The sequence below is a fragment of the Eptatretus burgeri genome, chromosome 11 (genome assembly GCF_056783735.1).
Source record: "Eptatretus burgeri isolate ZD-2024b chromosome 11, Ebu_testis_v1, whole genome shotgun sequence".
Taxonomy (NCBI): domain Eukaryota; kingdom Metazoa; phylum Chordata; class Myxini; order Myxiniformes; family Myxinidae; genus Eptatretus; species Eptatretus burgeri.
This window is the reverse complement of record NC_140971.1, coordinates 88,454,135-88,482,115: the sequence shown is the minus strand read 5'-3', so window position 1 is coordinate 88,482,115 and position 27,981 is coordinate 88,454,135. Positions and strand designations below refer to the sequence as shown.

General features: G+C 45.6%; 2 protein-coding genes across 16 annotated transcripts in view; one reads left to right on the top strand and one right to left on the bottom strand.

Annotated features, from left to right (window-relative positions):
• TCF12 (transcription factor 12) overlaps nucleotides 1-1,689 on the bottom strand; it is a 359,298-nt gene extending 357,609 nt beyond the window's left edge. For 2 of the 6 annotated variants that reach the window (XM_085847281.1, XM_085847286.1), the window contains exons 1-2: nucleotides 1,430-1,684; nucleotides 307-403 (exon numbers count right to left, since the gene is read on the bottom strand). In XM_085847281.1, coding sequence (XP_085703407.1) covers nucleotides 307-381 — 75 coding nt within the window. In that variant the 5' untranslated portion in view covers nucleotides 382-403; nucleotides 1,430-1,684. Of the gene's footprint in view, nucleotides 1-292; nucleotides 404-1,188; nucleotides 1,330-1,429 lie in introns of those variants that run through there. The other 4 variants (XM_085847284.1, XM_085847283.1, XM_085847282.1 and 1 more) reach the window with 4 other exon arrangements.
• LOC147017576 (uncharacterized) overlaps nucleotides 606-27,981 on the top strand; it is a 182,200-nt gene continuing 154,824 nt past the window's right edge. For 3 of the 10 annotated variants that reach the window (XR_015049555.1, XR_015049554.1, XR_015049553.1), the window contains exons 1-3: nucleotides 1,731-1,906; nucleotides 1,979-2,249; nucleotides 22,809-22,910. Coding sequence is in view for 7 of the 10 variants with exons in the window: in XM_085847292.1 (XP_085703418.1) it covers nucleotides 22,866-22,910 (45 nt within the window). In the remaining 3 variants the exon portion in view is untranslated. Of the gene's footprint in view, nucleotides 865-1,730; nucleotides 1,907-1,978; nucleotides 2,274-22,808; nucleotides 22,911-27,981 lie in introns of those variants that run through there. The other 7 variants (XM_085847293.1, XM_085847297.1, XM_085847294.1 and 4 more) reach the window with 7 other exon arrangements.

The window sequence follows — 27,981 nt, the reverse complement described above, 5'->3', positions numbered from 1 at the left end:
TTCTGCAGAAAACAAGCTGGTGTTGCCGCCTAGAGATCGCACGTGGCGAAGGGGGGGTGGGGGTGAGGGGTGCTGGTTGGAGGGGGGCGGGGGAGGCTGGGGTGAGGGGTGCTGGTTGGAGGCGGGGGAGGCTGGGGTGAGGGGTGCTGGTTGGAGGGGGTGGCGGAGACGGGGGTGAGGGGTGCTGGTTGGGGGGGGGGCTACAGGGATGTCCGAGCCCATACAGGTGTACGGAAAGCCGGCACCGCATTCACTCCAGCGCGCGCGCCGTGCTGACCCGTGCCGTGCTTACCGCGCTGTGCTTACCGCGCTGAAATCCAGCAGGTCATTCAGTTCTTTATCCGTCCCTATGGCGGCCATTCGCTGTACCGGGTGATTCATTTTTAATAAGTTACGCGACCCCCTAAAAAGAGAGAAAGAGACGCGGGGGGAAAGTCGAGAAGCAAGGCGTGTACGCGTGGCGGGGGGAAATGAAATATGAAATAAAAGAAAATAAATAAATTTAAAATTACACCAACACAAAAACCGTGTATATGTATATAATATATATAAATATATAATATGTAAAATATAGAGAATATAGATATATAAATAAATAAATAATAAATATCGCTATATCGATGGAATTTTTTTTCCCTCCATTCCAAAATGAAGAGTACGTGTGCCGTGCCAGCGCGCGTCCGTCCGAGCGGGGATAAGGGGGGAAACAAACAAACAACAAACAAACAACAAACAAACAGAATGCGCACACGTGCTCCAAACCGAGCTGGTGTGCGAATCGCTCGGGTGTGAAGCTCGTCCGGCATGGTGTGCTTAATAATCGCGCGTCAAAATCCCCCGGGGAGCGGGCAAACAGCAGCACAGGTAAGCGGGACAGGAGCGACGGAGGCACGGCGTTCGGAAAGAGGAATAATAAAAGTTTTGTTGCGGAGGCGACAAGCACGGGCCGGGAACTGAGGTAGAAGAGGTTCAAAGGAACAAGCACGACGAGGGGGCACGCAGGCAGCACGCGCACCGTGTACCGAAAAGGAGTGAGTGACGGCGGCGCGCGCGATCGCCGCAGGCACGGGCTGGGGGGGGGGGGGGAAGAGAGAGAGAGAGAGAGACGGCGCGTGCGGGATAACGGAGCAGTACGACACCGAGTGACGACAAAGCAAACAAACACAAGGGCGCGCACAGTACAGTTACCTGACAGAGCATCGCGCACGTTCAAACAGTACTGCGCGCTCAGAGGCCGCGCGACCGCACCGCTTGTGCCGCGGCACGAAAGGGCATATCGCGATTAAAAGGCATTCACACGCACTCTACGCATAAAACGCACGCAAGAACACGTGCGCGCCTATAATATGTACGTGTGTGCCGTGGTGGCCGCTATCGCAGTGCCAGCATCCCTCGGGATCCCTGCCCCATGTAAACCCCTCCTTCGTACCTTCCGCCTTCCGCCTTTCTTCCCTTCTTCGCGCGTCTGTCCGTGAGGCAGTGCGCACCATAAGTCCCAGGGCGAGCAGGCGGGCAGGCTGTCCGGTGAGAGGGCCGACCGGTGCGCGGAGTGTCCGAGCCGTTCGACGGCGGCGCTCGCTCGGCTCGCGCGCCCCGACCTAGTCGCGTTTCGCGCTCAAGCCGCGCGCTCCCTCACCGCGCGCCATCTTCCCGCGTCTCCTTCCGCACCGCATCCGGGCCGTGGCTCCGCCCGCCCTGCCACAGCCCCCACCGAAGAGCGCTGGCTCGGGTTTCTTGCGCTACTCCCCCGCCCACAGCGCGCGCACAACTAAACTCATGTACTCAACGGATTTTATATATGATTATTTCTCTCGCACGATTCTTTGTGCCTTCACCATTTACCCGGACGTAATTCCTTCATCGTGTGTACCGGCGGTTCGGTTCGTGTGCGTCTTTTGGGGAAGACGTGAGTTGCAGGCGTTTTGTCCTCGTGTGTGGTTTCCCCACCCCCAACCTGAACCGCGCTCTTTTGTTTCAGGTGCTCGGCGAGCGCTCAAGCCCCCTTTCTCCTGAGGTAGTCGACCAATCAAAGAATGGATTGCGGGCTCGATGCGCCGTGCCGGCCAATCAGCGACGGCGATGGGAGGCCTCACGCGCTGTGGTGTTTATTTTCTTTTCGGGGGCGATATTTGCCAGAGCACCGGGTGCTCCTCACTGCTTCCTCGGTTACGATTCATTCTATTCTACGGTTTCGACTTCTTATGTGACACGGAACTCGGGTTTTAAACAAAAGCCACCGATCGAACGATGTACGTCTTTTCATTTTACCACAGGTCTTTCGCACGACTTCACCACAGTGCTTTACCACAGTGCTTTACCACACGACTTCACCACAGTGCTTTACCACAAGACTTCACCACAGTACTTTACCACACGACTTCACCACAGTACTTTAGCACAGTACTTTACCACATGACTTTACCACAGTACTTTACCACACGACTTGACCACAGTGCTTTACCACACGACTTCACCACAGTGCTTTACCACACGACTTGACCACAGTGCTTTACCACAGTACTTTACCACACGATTGACCACAGTGCTTTACCACAGTACTTTACCACACTTCACCACAGTGCTTTAGCACACGACTTCACCACAGTGCTTTAGCACACGACTTCACCACAGTGCTTTACCACACGACTTTACCACAGTGCTTTAGCACACGACTTCACCACAGTGCTTTACCACACGACTTTACCACAGTGCTTTACCACACGACTTGACCACAGTACTTTACCACACTTCACCACAGTACTTTAGCACACGACTTCACCACAGTGCTTTACCACACGACTTCACCACAGTACTTTACCACACGACTTCACCACAGTACTTTAGCACAGTACTTTACCACAGTACTTTACCACACTTCACCACAGTACTTAACCACACCACTTCACCACAGTGCTTTACCACAGTACTTTATCACACGACTTGACCACAGTGCTTTATCACACGACTTCACCACAGTGCTTTACCACACGACTTCACCACAGTGCTTTACCACAGTGCTTTACCACATGACTTCACCACAGTGCTTTACCACACGACTTTACCACAGTGCTTTACCACACGACTTCACCACAGTGCTTTACCACACGACTTTACCACAGTACTTTACCACATGACTTTACCACATGGCTTTACGACATGACTTTACCACAGTGCTTTACCACACGACTTCACCACAGTGCTTTACCACAGTACTTTATCACACGACTTGACCACAGTGCTTTACCACAGTACTTTACCACATGACTTTACCACAGTGCTTTACCACATGACTTCACCACAGTGCTTTACCACACGACTTTACCACAGTGCTTTACCACACGACTTCACCACAGTGCTTTACCACAGTACTTTACCACACGACTTGACCACAGTGCTTTACCACAGTACTTTACCACACGATTGACCACAGTGCTTTACCACAGTACTTTACCACACTTCACCACAGTACTTTACCACACGACTTCACCACAGTGCTTTAGCACACGACTTCACCACAGTGCTTTACCACACGACTTTACCACAGTACTTTACCACACTTCACCACAGTACTTTACCACACGACTTCACCACAGTGCTTTAGCACACGACTTCACCACAGTGCTTTACCACAGTACTTTATCACACGACTTGACCACAGTGCTTTACCACAGTACTTTACCACATGACTTTACCACAGTGCTTTACCACATGACTTCACCACAGTGCTTTACCACACGACTTTACCACAGTGCTTTACCACACGACTTCACCACAGTGCTTTACCACAGTACTTTACCACACGACTTGACCACAGTGCTTTACCACAGTACTTTACCACACGATTGACCACAGTGCTTTACCACAGTACTTTACCACACTTCACCACAGTACTTTACCACACGACTTCACCACAGTGCTTTAGCACACGACTTCACCACAGTGCTTTACCACACGACTTTACCACAGTGCTTTACCACACGACTTGACCACAGTACTTTACCACACTTCACCACAGTACTTTACCACACGACTTCACCACAGTGCTTTAGCACACGACTTCACCACAGTGCTTTACCACACGACTTCACCACAGTACTTTACCACACGACTTGACCACAGTGCTTTACCACACGACTTCACCACAGTGCTTTACCACACGACTTCACGACAGTACTTTACCACACGACTTCACCACAGTACTTTAGCACAGTACTTTACCACAGTACTTTACCACACTTCACCACAGTACTTAACCACACCACTTCACCACAGTGCTTTACCACAGTACTTTATCACACGACTTGACCACAGTGCTTTATCACACGACTTGACCACAGTGCTTTACCACACGACTTCACCACAGTGCTTTACCACAGTGCTTTACCACATGACTTCACCACAGTGCTTTACCACACGACTTTACCACAGTGCTTTACCACAGTGCTTTACCACACGACTTCACCACAGTGCTTTACCACACGACTTTACCACAGTACTTTACCACATGACTTTACCACATGGCTTTACGACATGACTTTACCACAGTGCTTTACCACACGACTTCACCACAGTGCTTTACCACAGTACTTTACCACACGACTTGACCACAGTGCTTTACCACAAAACTTCACCACAGTACTTTATCACACGACTTGACCACAGTGCTTTACCACATGACTTTACCACAGTGCTTTACCACATGACTTCACCACAGTGCTTTACCACACGACTTTACCACAGTGCTTTACCACAGTACTTTACCACACGACTTGACCACAGTGCTTTACCACACAAGTTCACCACAGTACTTTTCCACACGACTTCACCATGATACTTAACCACACCACTTCACCACAGTACTTTACCACACGACTTCACCACAGTGCTTTACCACACGACTTCACCACAGTGCTTTACCACACCACTTCACCACAGTACTTTACCACACGACTTTACCACAGTGCTTTACCACACCACTTCACCACAGTACTTCACCACAGTGCTTTACCACATGACTGTACCACAGTACTTTACCACATGACTTCACCACAGTGCTTTACCACATGACTTTACCACAGAGCTTTACCACGGTACTTCACCACAGTGCTTTACCGCACGACTTCACCACAGTGCTTGACCACACGACTTTACCACAGTGCTTCACCACAGTGCTTTACCACAGTACTTCACCACAGTGCTTTACCACATGACTGTACCACAGTACTTTACCACATGACTTCACCACAGTGCTTTACCACAGAGCTTTACCACAGTACTTCACCACAGTGCTTTACCACACGACTTCACCACAGTGCTTTACCACACGACTTCACCACAGTACTTTACCACACGACTTCACCACAGTACTTTAGCACAGTACTTTACCACAGTACTTTACCACACTTCACCACAGTACTTAACCACACCACTTCACCACACGACTTCACCACAGTGCTTTACCACATGACTTCACCACAGTGCTTTACCACACGACTTTACCACAGTACTTTACCACATGACTTTACCACATGGCTTTACGACATGACTTTACCACAGTGCTTTACCACATGTCTTCACCACAGTGCTTTACCACAGTACTTTATCACACGACTTGACCACAGTGCTTTACCACAGTACTTTACCACATGACTTTACCACAGTGCTTTACCACATGACTTCACCACAGTGCTTTACCACACGACTTTACCACAGTGCTTTACCACAGTACTTTACCACACGACTTGACCACAGTGCTTTACCACACAACTTCACCACAGTACTTTACCACACGACTTCACCATGATACTTAACCACACCACTTCACCACAGTACTTTACCACACGACTTCACCACAGTGATTTACCACACCACTTCACCACAGTACTTTACCACACGACTTCACCACAGGCTTTACCATACCACTTCACCACAGTGCTTTACCACATGACTTCACCACAGTGCTTTACCACACGACTTTACCACAGTGCTTTACCACAGTGCTTTACCACACGACTTCACCACAGTGCTTTACCATACCACTTCACCACAGTGCTTTACCACATAACTTCACCACAGTGCTTTACCACACGACTTTACCACAGTACTTTACCACATGACTTTACCACATGGCTTTACGACATGACTTTACCACTGTGCTTTACCACACGACTTCACCACAGTGCTTTACCACAGTACTTTACCACACGACTTGACCACAGTGCTTTACCACACAACTTCACCACAGTACTTTATCACACGACTTGACCACAGTGCTTTACCACATGACTTCACCACAGTGCTTTACCACACGACTTTACCACAGTGCTTTACCACACGACTTCACCACAGTGCTTTACCACACGACTTTACCACAGTACTTTACCACATGACTTTACCACATGGCTTTACGACATGACTTTACCACAGTGCTTTACCACACGACTTCACCACAGTACTTTACCACACGACTTCACCACAGTACTTTAGCACAGTACTTTACCACAGTACTTTACCACACTTCACCACAGTACTTAACCACACCACTTCACCACAGTGCTTTACCACAGTACTTTATCACACGACTTGACCACAGTGCTTTATCACACGACTTGACCACAGTGCTTTACCACACGACTTCACCACAGTGCTTTACCACATGACTTCACCACAGTGCTTTACCACACGACTTTACCGCAGTGCTTTACCACACGACTTCACCACAGTGCTTTACCACACGACTTTACCACAGTACTTTACCACATGACTTTACCACATGGCTTTACGACATGACTTTACCACAGTGCTTTACCACATGACTTCACCACAGTGCTTTACCACAGTACTTTATCACACGACTTGACCACAGTGCTTTACCACAGTACTTTACCACATGACTTTACCACAGTGCTTTACCACATGACTTCACCACAGTGCTTTACCACACGACTTTACCACAGTGCTTTACCACAGTACTTTACCACACGACTTGACCACAGTGCTTTACCACACAACTTCACCACAGTACTTTACCACACGACTTCACCATGATACTTAACCACACCACTTCACCACAGTACTTTACCACACGACATCACCACAGTGCTTTACCACACGACTTCACCACAGTGATTTACCACACCACTTCACCACAGTACTTTACCACACGACTTCACCACAGGCTTTACCATACCACTTCACCACATTGCTTTACCACATGACTTCACCACAGTGCTTTACCACACGACTTTACCACAGTGCTTTACCACACGACTTCACCACAGTGCTTTACCACAGTACTTTACCACACGACTTGACCACAGTGCTTTACCACAGTACTTTACCACACGATTGACCACAGTGCTTTACCACAGTACTTTACCACACTTCACCACAGTACTTTACCACACGACTTCACCACAGTGCTTTAGCACACGACTTCACCACAGTGCTTTACCACACGACTTTACCACAGTACTTTACCACACTTCACCACAGTACTTTACCACACGACTTCACCACAGTGCTTTAGCACACGACTTCACCACAGTGCTTTACCACAGTACTTTATCACACGACTTGACCACAGTGCTTTACCACAGTACTTTACCACATGACTTTACCACAGTGCTTTACCACATGACTTCACCACAGTGCTTTACCACACGACTTTACCACAGTGCTTTACCACACGACTTCACCACAGTGCTTTACCACAGTACTTTACCACACGACTTGACCACAGTGCTTTACCACAGTACTTTACCACACGATTGACCACAGTGCTTTACCACAGTACTTTACCACACTTCACCACAGTACTTTACCACACGACTTCACCACAGTGCTTTAGCACACGACCTCACCACAGTGCTTTACCACACGACTTTACCACAGTGCTTTACCACACGACTTGACCACAGTACTTTACCACACTTCACCACAGTACTTTACCACACGACTTCACCACAGTGCTTTAGCACACGACTTCACCACAGTGCTTTACCACACGACTTCACCACAGTACTTTACCACACGACTTGACCACAGTGCTTTACCACACGACTTCACCACAGTGCTTTACCACACGACTTCACGACAGTACTTTACCACACGACTTCACCACAGTACTTTAGCACAGTACTTTACCACAGTACTTTACCACACTTCACCACAGTACTTAACCACACCACTTCACCACAGTGCTTTACCACAGTACTTTATCACACGACTTGACCACAGTGCTTTATCACACGACTTGACCACAGTGCTTTACCACACGACTTCACCACAGTGCTTTACCACAGTGCTTTACCACATGACTTCACCACAGTGCTTTACCACACGACTTTACCACAGTGCTTTACCACAGTGCTTTACCACACGACTTCACCACAGTGCTTTACCACACGACTTTACCACAGTACTTTACCACATGACTTTACCACATGGCTTTACGACATGACTTTACCACAGTGCTTTACCACACGACTTCACCACAGTGCTTTACCACAGTACTTTACCACACGACTTGACCACAGTGCTTTACCACAAAACTTCACCACAGTACTTTATCACACGACTTGACCACAGTGCTTTACCACATGACTTTACCACAGTGCTTTACCACATGACTTCACCACAGTGCTTTACCACAGTGCTTTACCACAGTACTTTACCACACGACTTGACCACAGTGCTTTACCACACAAGTTCACCACAGTACTTTTCCACACGACTTCACCATGATACTTAACCACACCACTTCACCACAGTACTTTACCACACGACTTCACCACAGTGCTTTACCACACGACTTCACCACAGTGCTTTACCACACCACTTCACCACAGTACTTTACCACACGACTTTACCACAGTGCTTTACCACACCACTTCACCACAGTACTTCACCACAGTGCTTTACCACATGACTGTACCACAGTACTTTACCACATGACTTCACCACAGTGCTTTACCACATGACTTTACCACAGAGCTTTACCACGGTACTTCACCACAGTGCTTTACCGCACGACTTCACCACAGTGCTTGACCACACGACTTTACCACAGTGCTTCACCACAGTGCTTTACCACAGTACTTCACCACAGTGCTTTACCACATGACTGTACCACAGTACTTTACCACATGACTTCACCACAGTGCTTTACCACAGAGCTTTACCACAGTACTTCACCACAGTGCTTTACCACACGACTTCACCACAGTGCTTTACCACACGACTTCACCACAGTACTTTACCACACGACTTCACCACAGTACTTTAGCACAGTACTTTACCACAGTACTTTACCACACTTCACCACAGTACTTAACCACACCACTTCACCACACGACTTCACCACAGTGCTTTACCACATGACTTCACCACAGTGCTTTACCACACGACTTTACCACAGTACTTTACCACATGACTTTACCACATGGCTTTACGACATGACTTTACCACAGTGCTTTACCACATGTCTTCACCACAGTGCTTTACCACAGTACTTTATCACACGACTTGACCACAGTGCTTTACCACAGTACTTTACCACATGACTTTACCACAGTGCTTTACCACATGACTTCACCACAGTGCTTTACCACACGACTTTACCACAGTGCTTTACCACAGTACTTTACCACACGACTTGACCACAGTGCTTTACCACACAACTTCACCACAGTACTTTACCACACGACTTCACCATGATACTTAACCACACCACTTCACCACAGTACTTTACCACACGACTTCACCACAGTGATTTACCACACCACTTCACCACAGTACTTTACCACACGACTTCACCACAGGCTTTACCATACCACTTCACCACAGTGCTTTACCACATGACTTCACCACAGTGCTTTACCACACGACTTTACCACAGTGCTTTACCACAGTGCTTTACCACACGACTTCACCACAGTGCTTTACCATACCACTTCACCACAGTGCTTTACCACATAACTTCACCACAGTGCTTTACCACACGACTTTACCACAGTACTTTACCACATGACTTTACCACATGGCTTTACGACATGACTTTACCACTGTGCTTTACCACACGACTTCACCACAGTGCTTTACCACAGTACTTTACCACACGACTTGACCACAGTGCTTTACCACACAACTTCACCACAGTACTTTATCACACGACTTGACCACAGTGCTTTACCACATGACTTCACCACAGTGCTTTACCACACGACTTTACCACAGTGCTTTACCACACGACTTCACCACAGTGCTTTACCACACGACTTTACCACAGTACTTTACCACATGACTTTACCACATGGCTTTACGACATGACTTTACCACAGTGCTTTACCACACGACTTCACCACAGTACTTTACCACACGACTTCACCACAGTACTTTAGCACAGTACTTTACCACAGTACTTTACCACACTTCACCACAGTACTTAACCACACCACTTCACCACAGTGCTTTACCACAGTACTTTATCACACGACTTGACCACAGTGCTTTATCACACGACTTGACCACAGTGCTTTACCACACGACTTCACCACAGTGCTTTACCACATGACTTCACCACAGTGCTTTACCACACGACTTTACCGCAGTGCTTTACCACACGACTTCACCACAGTGCTTTACCACACGACTTTACCACAGTACTTTACCACATGACTTTACCACATGGCTTTACGACATGACTTTACCACAGTGCTTTACCACATGACTTCACCACAGTGCTTTACCACAGTACTTTATCACACGACTTGACCACAGTGCTTTACCACAGTACTTTACCACATGACTTTACCACAGTGCTTTACCACATGACTTCACCACAGTGCTTTACCACACGACTTTACCACAGTGCTTTACCACAGTACTTTACCACACGACTTGACCACAGTGCTTTACCACACAACTTCACCACAGTACTTTACCACACGACTTCACCATGATACTTAACCACACCACTTCACCACAGTACTTTACCACACGACATCACCACAGTGCTTTACCACACGACTTCACCACAGTGATTTACCACACCACTTCACCACAGTACTTTACCACACGACTTCACCACAGGCTTTACCATACCACTTCACCACATTGCTTTACCACATGACTTCACCACAGTGCTTTACCACACGACTTTACCACAGTGCTTTACCACACGACTTCACCACAGTGCTTTACCACAGTACTTTACCACACGACTTGACCACAGTGCTTTACCACAGTACTTTACCACACGATTGACCACAGTGCTTTACCACAGTACTTTACCACACTTCACCACAGTACTTTACCACACGACTTCACCACAGTGCTTTAGCACACGACTTCACCACAGTGCTTTACCACACGACTTTACCACAGTACTTTACCACACTTCACCACAGTACTTTACCACACGACTTCACCACAGTGCTTTAGCACACGACTTCACCACAGTGCTTTACCACAGTACTTTATCACACGACTTGACCACAGTGCTTTACCACAGTACTTTACCACATGACTTTACCACAGTGCTTTACCACATGACTTCACCACAGTGCTTTACCACACGACTTTACCACAGTGCTTTACCACACGACTTCACCACAGTGCTTTACCACAGTACTTTACCACACGACTTGACCACAGTGCTTTACCACAGTACTTTACCACACGATTGACCACAGTGCTTTACCACAGTACTTTACCACACTTCACCACAGTACTTTACCACACGACTTCACCACAGTGCTTTAGCACACGACTTCACCACAGTGCTTTACCACACGACTTTACCACAGTGCTTTACCACACGACTTGACCACAGTACTTTACCACACTTCACCACAGTACTTTACCACACGACTTCACCACAGTGCTTTAGCACACGACTTCACCACAGTGCTTTACCACACGACTTCACCACAGTACTTTACCACACGACTTGACCACAGTGCTTTACCACACGACTTCACCACAGTGCTTTACCACACGACTTCACGACAGTACTTTACCACACGACTTCACCACAGTACTTTAGCACAGTACTTTACCACAGTACTTTACCACACTTCACCACAGTACTTAACCACACCACTTCACCACAGTGCTTTACCACAGTACTTTATCACACGACTTGACCACAGTGCTTTATCACACGACTTGACCACAGTGCTTTACCACACGACTTCACCACAGTGCTTTACCACAGTGCTTTACCACATGACTTCACCACAGTGCTTTACCACACGACTTTACCACAGTGCTTTACCACAGTGCTTTACCACACGACTTCACCACAGTGCTTTACCACACGACTTTACCACAGTACTTTACCACATGACTTTACCACATGGCTTTACGACATGACTTTACCACAGTGCTTTACCACACGACTTCACCACAGTGCTTTACCACAGTACTTTACCACACGACTTGACCACAGTGCTTTACCACAAAACTTCACCACAGTACTTTATCACACGACTTGACCACAGTGCTTTACCACATGACTTTACCACAGTGCTTTACCACATGACTTCACCACAGTGCTTTACCACACGACTTTACCACAGTGCTTTACCACAGTACTTTACCACACGACTTGACCACAGTGCTTTACCACACAAGTTCACCACAGTACTTTTCCACACGACTTCACCATGATACTTAACCACACCACTTCACCACAGTACTTTACCACACGACTTCACCACAGTGCTTTACCACACGACTTCACCACAGTGCTTTACCACACCACTTCACCACAGTACTTTACCACACGACTTTACCACAGTGCTTTACCACACCACTTCACCACAGTACTTCACCACAGTGCTTTACCACATGACTGTACCACAGTACTTTACCACATGACTTCACCACAGTGCTTTACCACATGACTTTACCACAGAGCTTTACCACGGTACTTCACCACAGTGCTTTACCGCACGACTTCACCACAGTGCTTGACCACACGACTTTACCACAGTGCTTCACCACAGTGCTTTACCACAGTACTTCACCACAGTGCTTTACCACATGACTGTACCACAGTACTTTACCACATGACTTCACCACAGTGCTTTACCACAGAGCTTTACCACAGTACTTCACCACAGTGCTTTACCACACGACTTCACCACAGTGCTTTACCACACGACTTCACCACAGTACTTTACCACACGACTTCACCACAGTACTTTAGCACAGTACTTTACCACAGTACTTTACCACACTTCACCACAGTACTTAACCACACCACTTCACCACACGACTTCACCACAGTGCTTTACCACATGACTTCACCACAGTGCTTTACCACACGACTTTACCACAGTACTTTACCACATGACTTTACCACATGGCTTTACGACATGACTTTACCACAGTGCTTTACCACATGTCTTCACCACAGTGCTTTACCACAGTACTTTATCACACGACTTGACCACAGTGCTTTACCACAGTACTTTACCACATGACTTTACCACAGTGCTTTACCACATGACTTCACCACAGTGCTTTACCACACGACTTTACCACAGTGCTTTACCACAGTACTTTACCACACGACTTGACCACAGTGCTTTACCACACAACTTCACCACAGTACTTTACCACACGACTTCACCATGATACTTAACCACACCACTTCACCACAGTACTTTACCACACGACTTCACCACAGTGATTTACCACACCACTTCACCACAGTACTTTACCACACGACTTCACCACAGGCTTTACCATACCACTTCACCACAGTGCTTTACCACATGACTTCACCACAGTGCTTTACCACACGACTTTACCACAGTGCTTTACCACAGTGCTTTACCACACGACTTCACCACAGTGCTTTACCATACCACTTTACCACATAACTTCACCACAGTGCTTTACCACACGACTTTACCACAGTACTTTACCACATGACTTTACCACATGGCTTTACGACATGACTTTACCACTGTGCTTTACCACACGACTTCACCACAGTGCTTTACCACAGTACTTTACCACACGACTTGACCACAGTGCTTTACCACACAACTTCACCACAGTACTTTATCACACGACTTGACCACAGTGCTTTACCACATGACTTCACCACAGTGCTTTACCACACGACTTTACCACAGTGCTTTACCACACGACTTCACCACAGTGCTTTACCACACGACTTTACCACAGTACTTTACCACATGACTTTACCACATGGCTTTACGACATGACTTTACCACAGTGCTTTACCACACGACTTCACCACAGTACTTTACCACACGACTTCACCACAGTACTTTAGCACAGTACTTTACCACAGTACTTTACCACACTTCACCACAGTACTTAACCACACCACTTCACCACAGTGCTTTACCACAGTACTTTATCACACGACTTGACCACAGTGCTTTATCACACGACTTGACCACAGTGCTTTACCACACGACTTCACCACAGTGCTTTACCACATGACTTCACCACAGTGCTTTACCACACGACTTTACCGCAGTGCTTTACCACACGACTTCACCACAGTGCTTTACCACACGACTTTACCACAGTACTTTACCACATGACTTTACCACATGGCTTTACGACATGACTTTACCACAGTGCTTTACCACATGACTTCACCACAGTGCTTTACCACAGTACTTTATCACACGACTTGACCACAGTGCTTTACCACAGTACTTTACCACATGACTTTACCACAGTGCTTTACCACATGACTTCACCACAGTGCTTTACCACACGACTTTACCACAGTGCTTTACCACAGTACTTTACCACACGACTTGACCACAGTGCTTTACCACACAACTTCACCACAGTACTTTACCACACGACTTCACCATGATACTTAACCACACCACTTCACCACAGTACTTTACCACACGACATCACCACAGTGCTTTACCACACGACTTCACCACAGTGATTTACCACACCACTTCACCACAGTACTTTACCACACGACTTCACCACAGGCTTTACCATACCACTTCACCACATTGCTTTACCACATGACTTCACCACAGTGCTTTACCACACGACTTTACCACAGTGCTTTACCACACGACTTCACCACAGTGCTTTACCACACGACTTTACCACAGTGATTTACCACACCACTTCACCACAGTACTTTACCACACGACTTCACCACAGTACTTTACCACACGACTTCACCACAGTACTTTAGCACAGTACTTTACCACAGTACTTTACCACACTTCACCACAGTACTTAACCACACCACTTCACCACAGTGATTTACCACAGTACTTTATCACACGACTTGACCACAGTGCTTTATCACACGACTTGACCACAGTGCTTTACCACACGACTTCACCACAGTGCTTTACCACATGACTTCACCACAGTGCTTTACCACACGACTTTACCACAGTGCTTTACTACACGACTTTACCACAGTGCTTTACCACACAACTTCACCACAGTACTTTACCACACGACTTCACCATGATACTTAACCACACCACTTCACCACAGTACTTTACCACACGACTTCACCACAGTGATTTACCACACCACTTCACCACAGTACTTTACCACACGACTTCACCACAGGCTTTACCATACCACTTCACCACAGTGCTTTACCACATGACTTCACCACAGTGCTTTACCACACGACTTTACCACAGTGCTTTACCACAGTGCTTTACCACACGACTTCACCACAGTGCTTTACCATACCACTTCACCACAGTGCTTTACCACATGACTTCACCACAGTGCTTTACCACACGACTTTACCACAGTACTTTACCACATGACTTTACCACATGGCTTTACGACATGACTTTACCACAGTGCTTTACCACACGACTTCACCACAGTGCTTTACCACAGTACTTTACCACACGACTTGACCACAGTGCTTTACCACACAACTTCACCACAGTACTTTATCACACGACTTGACCACAGTGCTTTACCACATGACTTCACCACAGTGCTTTACCACACGACTTTACCACAGTGCTTTACCACACGACTTCACCACAGTGCTTTACCACACGACTTCACCACAGTACTTTACCACATGACTTTACCACATGGCTTTACGACATGACTTTACCACAGTGCTTTACCACACGACTTCACCACAGTACTTTACCACACGACTTCACCACAGTACTTTAGCACAGTACTTTACCACAGTACTTTACCACACTTCACCACAGTACTTAACCACACCACTTCACCACAGTGCTTTACCACAGTACTTTATCACACGACTTGACCACAGTGCTTTATCACACGACTTGACCACAGTGCTTTACCACACGACTTCACCACAGTGCTTTACCACATGACTTCACCACAGTGCTTTACCACACGACTTTACCACAGTGCTTTACCACACGACTTCACCACAGTGCTTTACCACACGACTTTACCACAGTACTTTACCACATGACTTTACCACATGGCTTTACGACATGACTTTACCACAGTGCTTTACCACATGACTTCACCACAGTGCTTTACCACAGTACTTTATCACACGACTTGACCACAGTGCTTTACCACAGTACTTTACCACATGACTTTACCACAGTGCTTTACCACATGACTTCACCACAGTGCTTTACCACACGACTTTACCACAGTGCTTTACCACAGTACTTTACCACACGACTTGACCACAGTGCTTTACCACACAACTTCACCACAGTACTTTACCACACGACTTCACCATGATACTTAACCACACCACTTCACCACAGTACTTTACCACACGACATCACCACAGTGCTTTACCACACGACTTCACCACAGTGATTTACCACACCACTTCACCACAGTACTTTACCACATGACTTCACCACAGGCTTTACCATACCACTTCACCACAGTGCTTTACCACATGACTTCACCACAGTGCTTTACCACACGACTTTACCACAGTGCTTTACCACAGTGCTTTACCACACGACTTCACCACAGTGCTTTACCACACGACTTTACCACAGTGATTTACCACACCACTTCACCACAGTACTTTACCACATGACTTCACCACAGTACTTTACCACACGACTTCACCACAGTACTTTAGCACAGTACTTTACCACAGTGCTTTACCACACTTCACCACAGTACTTAACCACACCACTTCACCACAGTGTTTTACCACAGTACTTTATCACACGACTTGACCACAGTGCTTTATCACACGACTTGACCACAGTGCTTTACCACACGACTTCACCACAGTGCTTTACCACATGACTTCACCACAGTGCTTTACCACACGACTTTACCACAGTGCTTTACCACACGACTTTACCACAGTGCTTTACCACACGACTTCACCACAGTGCTTTACCACACGACTTTACCACAGTACTTTACCACATGACTTTACCACATGGCTTTACGACATGACTTTACCACAGTGCTTTACCACACGACTTCACCACAGTACTTTACCACACGACTTCACCACAGTACTTTAGCACAGTACTTTACCACAGTACTTTACCACACTTCACCACAGTACTTAACCACACCACTTCACCACAGTGCTTTACCACAGTACTTTATCACACGACTTGACCACAGTGCTTTATCACACGACTTGACCACAGTGCTTTACCACACGACTTCACCACAGTGCTTTACCACATGACTTCACCGCAGTGCTTTACCACACGACTTTACCACAGTGCTTTACCACACGACTTCACCACAGTGCTTTACCACACGACTTTACCACAGTACTTTACCACATGACTTTACCACATGGCTTTACGACATGACTTTACCACAGCGCTGTACCACATGACTTCACCACAGTGCTTTACCACAGTACTTTAACACACGACTTGACCACAGTGCTTTACCACAGTACTTTACCACATGACTTTACCACAGTGCTTTACCACACGACTTTACCACAGTGCTTTACCACAGTACTTTACCACACGACTTGACCACAGTGCTTTACCACACAACTTCACCACAGTACTTTACCACACGACTTCACCATGATACTTAACCACACCACTTCACCACAGTACTTTAACACACGACATCACCACAGTGCTTTACCACATGACTTCACCACAGTGATTTACCACACCACTTCACCACAGTACTTTACCACACGACTTCACCACAGGCTTTACCATACCACTTCACCACAGTGCTTTACCACATGACTTCACCACAGTGCTTTACCACACGACTTTACCACAGTGCTTTACCACAGTGCTTTACCACACGACTTCACCACAGTGCTTTACCACACGACTTTACCACAGTGATTTACCACACCACTTCACCACAGTACTTTACCACACGACTTCACCACAGTACTTTACCACACGACTTTACCACAGTACTTTAGCACAGTACTTTACCACAGTACTTTACCACACTTCACCACAGTACTTAACCACACCACTTCACCACAGTGCTTTACCACAGTACTTTATCACACGACTTGACCACAGTGCTTTATCACACGACTTGACCACAGTGCTTTACCACACGACTTCACCACAGTGCTTTACCACACGACTTTACCACAGTACTTTACCACAGTACTTTACCACACGACTTGACCACAGTGCTTTACCACACAACTTCACCACAGTACTTTACCACACGACTTCACCATGATACTTAACCACACCACTTCACCACAGTGATTTACCACACCACTTCACCACAGTACTTTACCACACGACTTCACCACAGGCTTTACCATACCACTTCACCACAGTGCTTTACCACACCACTTCACCACAGTACTTCACCACAGTGCTTTACCACACCACTTCACCACAATGCTTTACAACACGACTTTACCACAGTACTTCACCACAGTGCTTTACCACAGTACCTCACCACAGTGCTTTACCACACGACTTTACCACAGTGCTTTACCACAGTACTTTACCACACGACTTCACCACAGTACTTTACCATCGTACTTTATCACAGTGCTTTACCACACGACTTAACCGCAGTGCTTTACCACATGACTTCACCACAGTGCTTTACCACAGTACTTTATCACTGTTCTTTATCACAGTGCTTTACCACAGTACTTTATCACAGTGCTTTACCATACGACTTCACCACAGTGCTTTACCACTCGACTTCACCAAAGTACTTTACCACACGACTTCACCACAGTGCTTTACCACAACACTTCCCCACAGTACTTTACCACACGACTTCCCCACAGTGCTTTACCACAGTACTTTACCACACCACTTCACCACAGTACTTTACCACATGACTTTACCACAGTACTTTACCACAACACTTCCCCACAGTACTTTACCACATAGCTTTACCACACCACTTCACCACAGTACTTTACCACAGTGCTTTACCACAGTACTTTACTTCACCACAGTGTTTTACCACACGACTTTGCCACAGTACTTTACCACATGACTTTACCACAATGATATACCACAGTACTTTACCACATGATTTACCACAGTGCTTTACCACATGACTTTACCATATGACTTCACCACAGTGCTTGACCACACGACTTTACCACAGTGCTTTACTACAGTACTTCACCACAGTGCTTTACCACATGACTTTACCACAGTGCTTTACCACATGACTTCAGCACAGTGCTTTACCACAGCACTTCAGCACAATTCTTTACCACATGACTTTACCACAGTGCTTTACTACAGTACTTCATCACAGTGCGTTACCACACGACTTCACCACAGTGCTTTACCACAGTGCTTTACCACATGACTTCACCACAGTGCTTTACCACACGACTTCACCACGGTGCTTTACCACAGTACTTTATCACAGTACTTTATCACAGTGTTTTACCACACGACTTCACCAGAGTGCTCTACCACACGACTTCACCACAGTACTTTACCACACGACTTCACCACAGTGCTTTACCACACGACTTCACCACAGTGCTTTACCACAGTACTTTACCACATGACTTTACCACAGTACTTTACCACATGACTTTATCACAGTGCTTTACCACAGTGCTTTACCACAGTGCTTTACCACATGACTTTACCACAGTACTTTACCATAGTACTTCACCACAGTGTTTGACCACATGACTTTACCACAGTGCTTCACCACAGTGCTTTACCACAGTACTTCACCACAGTGCTTTACCACATGACTTTACCACAGTGCTTTACCACATGACTTTACCACAGTTCTTTACCACAGTACTTCACCACAGTGCTTTACCACATGACTTTACCACAGTGCTTCACCACATGACTTTACCACAGTGCTTTACCACATTACTACCACAGTACTTTACCATAGTGCTTTACCACATGACTTTACCACAGTGCTTGACCACACGACTTCACCACAGTGCTTCATCACAGTGCTTTACCACATGACTTTACCACAGTGCTTTACCACATGACTTTACCACAGTACTTCACCACAGTGCTTTACCACATGACTGTACCACAGTACTTTACCACATGACTTCACCACAGTGCTTTACCACAGTACTTCACCACAGTGCTTTACCACATGACTGTACCACAGTACTTTACCACATGACTTCACCACAGTGCTTTACCACAGAGTTTTACCACAGTACTTCACCACAGTGCTTTACCACATGACTTCACCACAGTGCTTCACCACAGTGCTTTACCACAGTACTTCACCACAGTGCTTTACCACATGACTTTACCACAGTGCTTTACCACATGACTTTACCACAGTTCTTTACCACAGTACTTCACCACAGTGCTTTACCACATGACTTTACCACAGTGCTTCACCACATGACTTTACCACAGTGCTTTACCACATTACTACCACAGTACTTTACCATAGTGCTTTACCACATGACTTTACCACAGTGCTTGACCACACGACTTCACCACAGTGCTTCATCACAGTGCTTTACCACATGACTTTACCACAGTGCTTTACCACATGACTTTACCACAGTACTTCACCACAGTGCTTTACCACATGACTGTACCACAGTACTTTACCACATGACTTCACCACAGTGCTTCATCACAGTGCTTTACCACATGACTTTACCACAGTGCTTTACCACACGACTTCACCACAGTGCTTCATCACAGTGCTTTACCACATGACTTTACCACAGTGCTTTACCACATGACTTTACCACAGTACTTCACCACAGTGCTTTACCACATGACTGTACCACAGTACTTTACCACATGACTTCACCACAGTGCTTTACCACAGTACTTCACCACAGTGCTTTACCACATGACTGTACCACAGTACTTTACCACATGACTTCACCACAGTGCTTTACCACAGAGTTTTACCACAGTACTTCACCACAGTGCTTTACCACATGACTTCACCACAGTGCTTCACCACAGTGCTTTACCACAGTACTTCACCACAGTGCTTTACCACATGACTTTACCACAGTGCTTTACCACATGACTTTACCACAGTTCTTTACCACAGTACTTCACCACAGTGCTTTACCACATGACTTTACCACAGTGCTTCACCACATGACTTTACCACAGTGCTTTACCACATTACTACCACAGTACTTTACCATAGTGCTTTACCACATGACTTTACCACAGTGCTTGACCACACGACTTCACCACAGTGCTTCATCACAGTGCTTTACCACATGACTTTACCACAGTGCTTTACCACATGACTTTACCACAGTACTTCACCACAGTGCTTTACCACATGACTGTACCACAGTACTTTACCACATGACTTCACCACAGTGCTTTACCACAGTACTTCACCACAGTGCTTTACCACATGACTGTACCACAGTACTTTACCACATGAGTTCACCACAGTGCTTTACCACAGAGTTTTACCACAGTACTTCACCACAGTGCTTTACCACATGACTTCACCACAGTGCTTCACCACATTGCTTTACCACAGTGCTTTTGGCCTAAGTCAGATTTGCTCTACGGTGAGGATACGGCGGCCATACGACCTCTGAATTAACAGAAACGTGTGGCGGCCACAGAGTTTCTGCGGTGGCCTCAGGGTGGCCTTACGCCGTTTGGCTATCTTTCACAGGCCGTCGGGTTCGCCGTGGAATTAGTTATAACTTTTTTTCATTTCTACGTTCGCCGTGGCAATTTGAAAAGCCGAAACAAAAAAACTGGTTAAAAAAAATAAAAAATAAAATCAACCCATTCGTTACCGTCCGTCTGGCCGCACATTCGCCTTAGGGCCCCCCTGCGGTCGTCTTGTGGGCACCTTGAGGCTACCTTGCGTCTGCCTTGAAAATTATATGGCCGCCGCAGGGCCCCTTAAGGTCACCGTGCGACATCAAATCAAAGACCGTATGGCAACCCCACGTTTTGGTTCTCCACAGTTTCTAAATACGCCGTGCGGCTCCCCGAAAAATAAAAACATATGTGACTGCTACATTGTGTGACCGTGGAAATACTGCGGCCGCCGTATAATTGCTAGTGGCTGTAGATTTTGGAGACCCCACGGCCGCCATGGCAAATGTGACTTAGGCCTTACCACACGATTTTACTACACTACTTCACCACAGTGCTTTACTACACGACTTAACCACAGTACTTTACCACAGTACTTTACCACAGTGCTTTACCACACGACTTTACCACAGTGTTTTACCACAGTACTTTACCACAGTACTTTACCGCACGACTTTACCACAGTGCTTTACCACACGATCCATTTCTTCATGATGGACGCGAGCACTTGATGACAACTGCAACATGTTTGTGTTTGCTCTGTGTGTTCCTCTGTGCTTGTAGTGAGTGCTCCGTTGGGTTCATCTCCCACACATGGGAACCTGACAAGGGATCAGCTAAATGATCGGGTTTTGGACGTCCACTCTAAAATGCCCGCATTGCACGGTGAGTGAGTTGTTTGCTTTCATGATGAATGACTTTTGGTTGTTGTTGCAGGATTCAGCGTCAAGGTGCAGATTGATCGACACGTGACGTCGTGCCTCGGTTTTTATAAACTTCTTGTCGGTTACATAGCACACTACTCTCTGAACACTCTCTCCTATAGAGCCAACTCCTGTTTACCACCCTCTCCACACCCAAACACTCAACGTGATATGCACTTCGAGCGGGCGGTCTGGGGGCACTGCATCCACTACACGGATTCAAACCTAAAACTACAAACTCCAACCCTCACACGTCCTGTCAATATGAAATATTTCCAAATGTAATAATGTCGTGATTTCTTATTTTTTAGACGATGTCTTTGAGGTGGACAGGAGGTCGTGGACCGATAGAATGGCCCCCACGTGGTTGAGATTTAACGCCACTTGACATTTTTAATTTGAGGACGCCTGAAATCAGTGGTTTATACCAAAAGACCATGATTTTGCGGTTAGGGTGGCTGGCTTGGGATCCTAGGGTCCTGAGTTTGAGCCCCGTTGGCTGCTGAATTAACACCAGGTGGGGTTGACTCAGCCTGTCCTCCTGAGATCGGCGAAATGAGTACCAGGATACTGGCAGAGGTACACAGCATCTGTGGCACAGCTGTGCTCCAAGAAATGGTTGGAGTGTTGACCCGGCCAATCTTGTGCCAAATAGCCAAGGAAAAACTGTTTTGGCAGTTCCATTGCTCTGTTCAAGAGTATGGGTCCTAGAAGCACAAGAATACCACAAGACCATGTACCATTGAAGATCAAAATGATGAAATCAAAAACGAATGTGCTAAAATATTTGTGTCAATGTTAAGAAACCTTCAAATTAACCGACACACAAGAATTGATGTGGGTATGGATGTCAATGGCTTGCAATTTGAGAAAATATTATAATATGATTGTAAAATAAATATCATTTTGGTTCCTGACTTTTGAACTACAAAGTTTGTTGCGGGGTATCTCGCTATGACTGAGACGTTCCTGTGAGCTTGGTGTACTTTGACCATAAGTTGAATAAGTTTTTTTTTTTTACAGGATCTAAGGCTCGTAGCCAAGCTGCCTCGCACACACATGGACATACAGACGAATGCACGAGACACAACGCAGGACTGTTAGAGGAGACAAACACAGCTACTGAGATTGGGGGAAGTGTCGTAATTTCCCGGGGCACTCTGGGTACCAGCGGCGTCACAACAATGGCGTCGCATTTCTCACTGCACTCAGCTGGGCATTTTGTCAGGAGGAATTTTCTCCTCCCCATGGATGCCAACTTATCGGGATTGTCCGTGCTTTATCCTTTTAAATGTTGAATGTCAAGCAAGAAAGCAGAACATACCATTTTAAAAGTCTTTGGTGTGACTCAGCTGAGGTTTGAGCCACCGATCTCCCAGACTCGGAGTGAACGTTGTAACCATTACAACACCGAATCTGGTTTAATGTAACTTTAAGTAAACTTCTTAAAGGAAGTAAGCGTAACTCTTCATGTAACACAGAGTAAACATGTTTAATCCTCGAAGATTTCATGAACTACAAAGGTTCTTTAATTATTCCTGTCAGTCGATGATATTGTGTATGAACTTATCGATATCTCATTGTCAAAATCATCACGGTAAGCATGGTATAATGTGAGCTGCAGTGAAACGTCCTGTTCCTCAAAATGGCATGAGTTCCCTTACAAGGAACGTCAATGCTGGAGGGAGGCCATAAGGCCCATCAAGTCTGCACTATGATTGTTAACCTATGGGTGGGTGTTTGGCCATGCTCTGTGCTTTTTAAATGGTGATCATCAAGCAAGGAAGCAGCATGTACCATTAGTCTTTATTATGACTCGGCTGCAGGTTCAAACCACCGACCTCCCATATTCAGAGATGACGCTTTAATCATTACACTACCGAGTCAGGTTAGATTAAACTTCTCACAAACTATGTGTGAATATGTATATATATATATATATATATATATATATATATATATATATATATATATATATATATATATATATATATATATATATATATATATATGTATATACATACATACATATACACATATGAGGTCCGTCTGAAAAGTAACGGGACTGAGCTTGCTGTTTGCTTCACTTACACAACTTGAATGAACGGGTTGCGTCACAGTCTTTCGCAACATTTCAGCGATATATACATATATATATATATATATATATATATATATATATATATATATATATATATATATATATATATATATATATATATATATATATATATTTATCTATCTTCTTCTTTTTCTTTCGGCTGCTCCCGTTAGGGATCGCCACAGCGGATCATCCGTATGATCCGCATAGTGATTTGGCACATGTTTTACACTGGATGCCCTTCATGACACAACCCTGGTCGCCTCTTACGACACAGGGATATGGTACACCTATTTTAACCGGGGTATACACCAGCCCAGTACACTGGTACTCATTTCGCCGACCTCGGAAGGATGACAGGCTGAGTCAACCCCCTGGTGTATTAATTCAGTGACCCAACGGGGCTTGAACTCAGGACCTTTTGGATCCCAAGCCGCTGCCCTAACCACTGCGCCAACACCAGGCTCATATATATATATATATATATATATATATATATATATATATATATATATATATATATATATATATATATATATATATATATATATATATATATATATATATATATATATATATATATATATATATATATATATATATATATATATATATATATCCTGGTGTGTTGGCTCTTATATATGTGTTGGCTCAACACTCCTCTTCTTCTTTCGGCTGCTCCCATTAGGGGTTGCCACAGCGGATCATCCATATGATCCGCATAGTGATTTGGCACATGTTTTACGCCGGATGCCCTTCCTGACGCAACCCTGGTCGCCTCTTACGACACAGGGATATGGTACACCTATTTAACCGGGATGTACACCGGCCCAGTATACTGGTACTCATTTCGCCGACCTCGGAAGGATGACAGGCTGAGTCAACCCCCTGGTGTATTAATTCAGTGGCCCAACGGGGCTTGAACTCAGGACCTTTTGGATCCCAAGCCGCTGCCCTAACCACTGCGCCAACACCAGGCTCTTATATATATATATATATATATATATATATATATATATATATATATATATATATATATATATATATATATATATATATATATATATATATATATATATATATATATATATATATATATATATATATATATATATATATATATATATCCTGGTGTGTTGGCTCTTATATATGTGTTGGCTCAACACCAGGCTCTTATATATCTATATATATATATATATATATATATATATATATATATATATATATATATATATATATATATATATATATATATATATATATATATATACAGTGCGGAGAACAAGTATTTGATACACTGCCGATTTTGCAGGTTTTCCCACTTACAAAGCATGTAGAGGTCTGTAATTTTTATCATAGGTACACTTCAACTGTGAAAGACGGAATCCAAAACAAAAATCTGAAAATCACATTGTATGATTTTTAAATAATTAATTTGCATTTTATTGCATGAAATAAGTATTTGATACATCAGAAAAACAGAACTTAATATTTGGTACAGAAACCTTTGTTTGCCATTACAGAGATCAGATGTTTCCTGTAGTTCTTAACCAGGTTTGCACAGACTGCAACAGGGATTTTGGCCCACTCCTCCATACAGATCTTCTCCAGACACTTCAGGTTTGGGGGCTGTCGCTGGGCAACACAGACTTTCAGCTCCCTCCAAAGATTTTCTATTGGGTTCAGGGCTGGAGACTGGCTCGGCCACTCCAGGACCTTGAGATGCTTCTTACGGAGCCACTACTTAGTTGCCCTGGCTGTGTGTTTTGGGTCGTTGTCATGCTGGAAGACCCAGCCACGCCCCATCTTCAATGCTCTTGTTGAGGGAAGGAGGTTGTTGGCCAAGATCTCGCGAAACATGGCCCCATCCATCCTCCCCTCAATACGGTGCAGTCGTCCTGTCCCCTTTGCAGAAAAGCATCCCCAAAGAATGGTGTTTCCACCTCCATGCTTCACGGTTGAGATGGTGTTCTTGGGGTTGTACTCATCCTTCTTCTTCCTCCAAACGCGGCGAGTGGAGTTTAAACCAAAAAGCTCTATTTTTGGTCTCATCAGACCACATGACCTTCTCCCATTCCTCCTCTGGATCATCCAGATGGTCATTGGCAAACTTCAGACGGGCCTGGACATGCGCTGGCTTGAGCAGAGGGACCTTGCGTGCGCTGCAGGATTTTAATCCATGACGGCGTAGTGTGTTACTTATGGTTTTCTTTGATACTGTGGTCCCAGCTCTCTTCAGGTCATTGACCAGGTCCTGCCATGTACTTCTGGGCTGATCCCTCACCTTTCTCATGATCATTGAGGCTCCACGAGGTGAGATCTTGCATGGAGCCCCAGACCGTGGGAGATTGACTGTTATGTTGAACTTCTTCCATTTTCTAATAATTGCGCCAACAGTTGTTGCCTTCTCACCAAGCTGCTAGCCTATTGTCCTGGAGCCCATCCCAGCCTTGTGCAAGTCTACAATTTTGTCCCTGATGTCCTTAGACAGCTCTCTGGTCTTGCCCATTGTGGAGAGGTTGGAGTCTGATTGATTGAGTGTGGACAGCTGTCTTTTATGCAGATAACGAGTTCAAACAGGTGCAGTTAATACAGGTAATGAGTGGAGAATGGGAGGGCTTCTTAAAGCCAAAACTAACAGGTCTGTGAGAGCCGGAATTCTTACTGGTTGGTGAGTGATCAAATACTTATTTCATGCAATAAAATGCAAATTAATTATTTTAAAATCATACAATGTGATTTTCAGGATTTTGTTTTAGATTCCGTCTTTCACAGTTGAAGTGTACCTATGATAAAAATTACAGACCTCTACGTGCTTTGTAAGTGGGAAAACCTGCAAAATCGGCAGTGTATCAAATACTTGTTCTCCCCACTATATATATCCTGGTGTGTTGGCGCAGTGGTTAGGGCAGCGGGTTGGGATCCAAAAGGT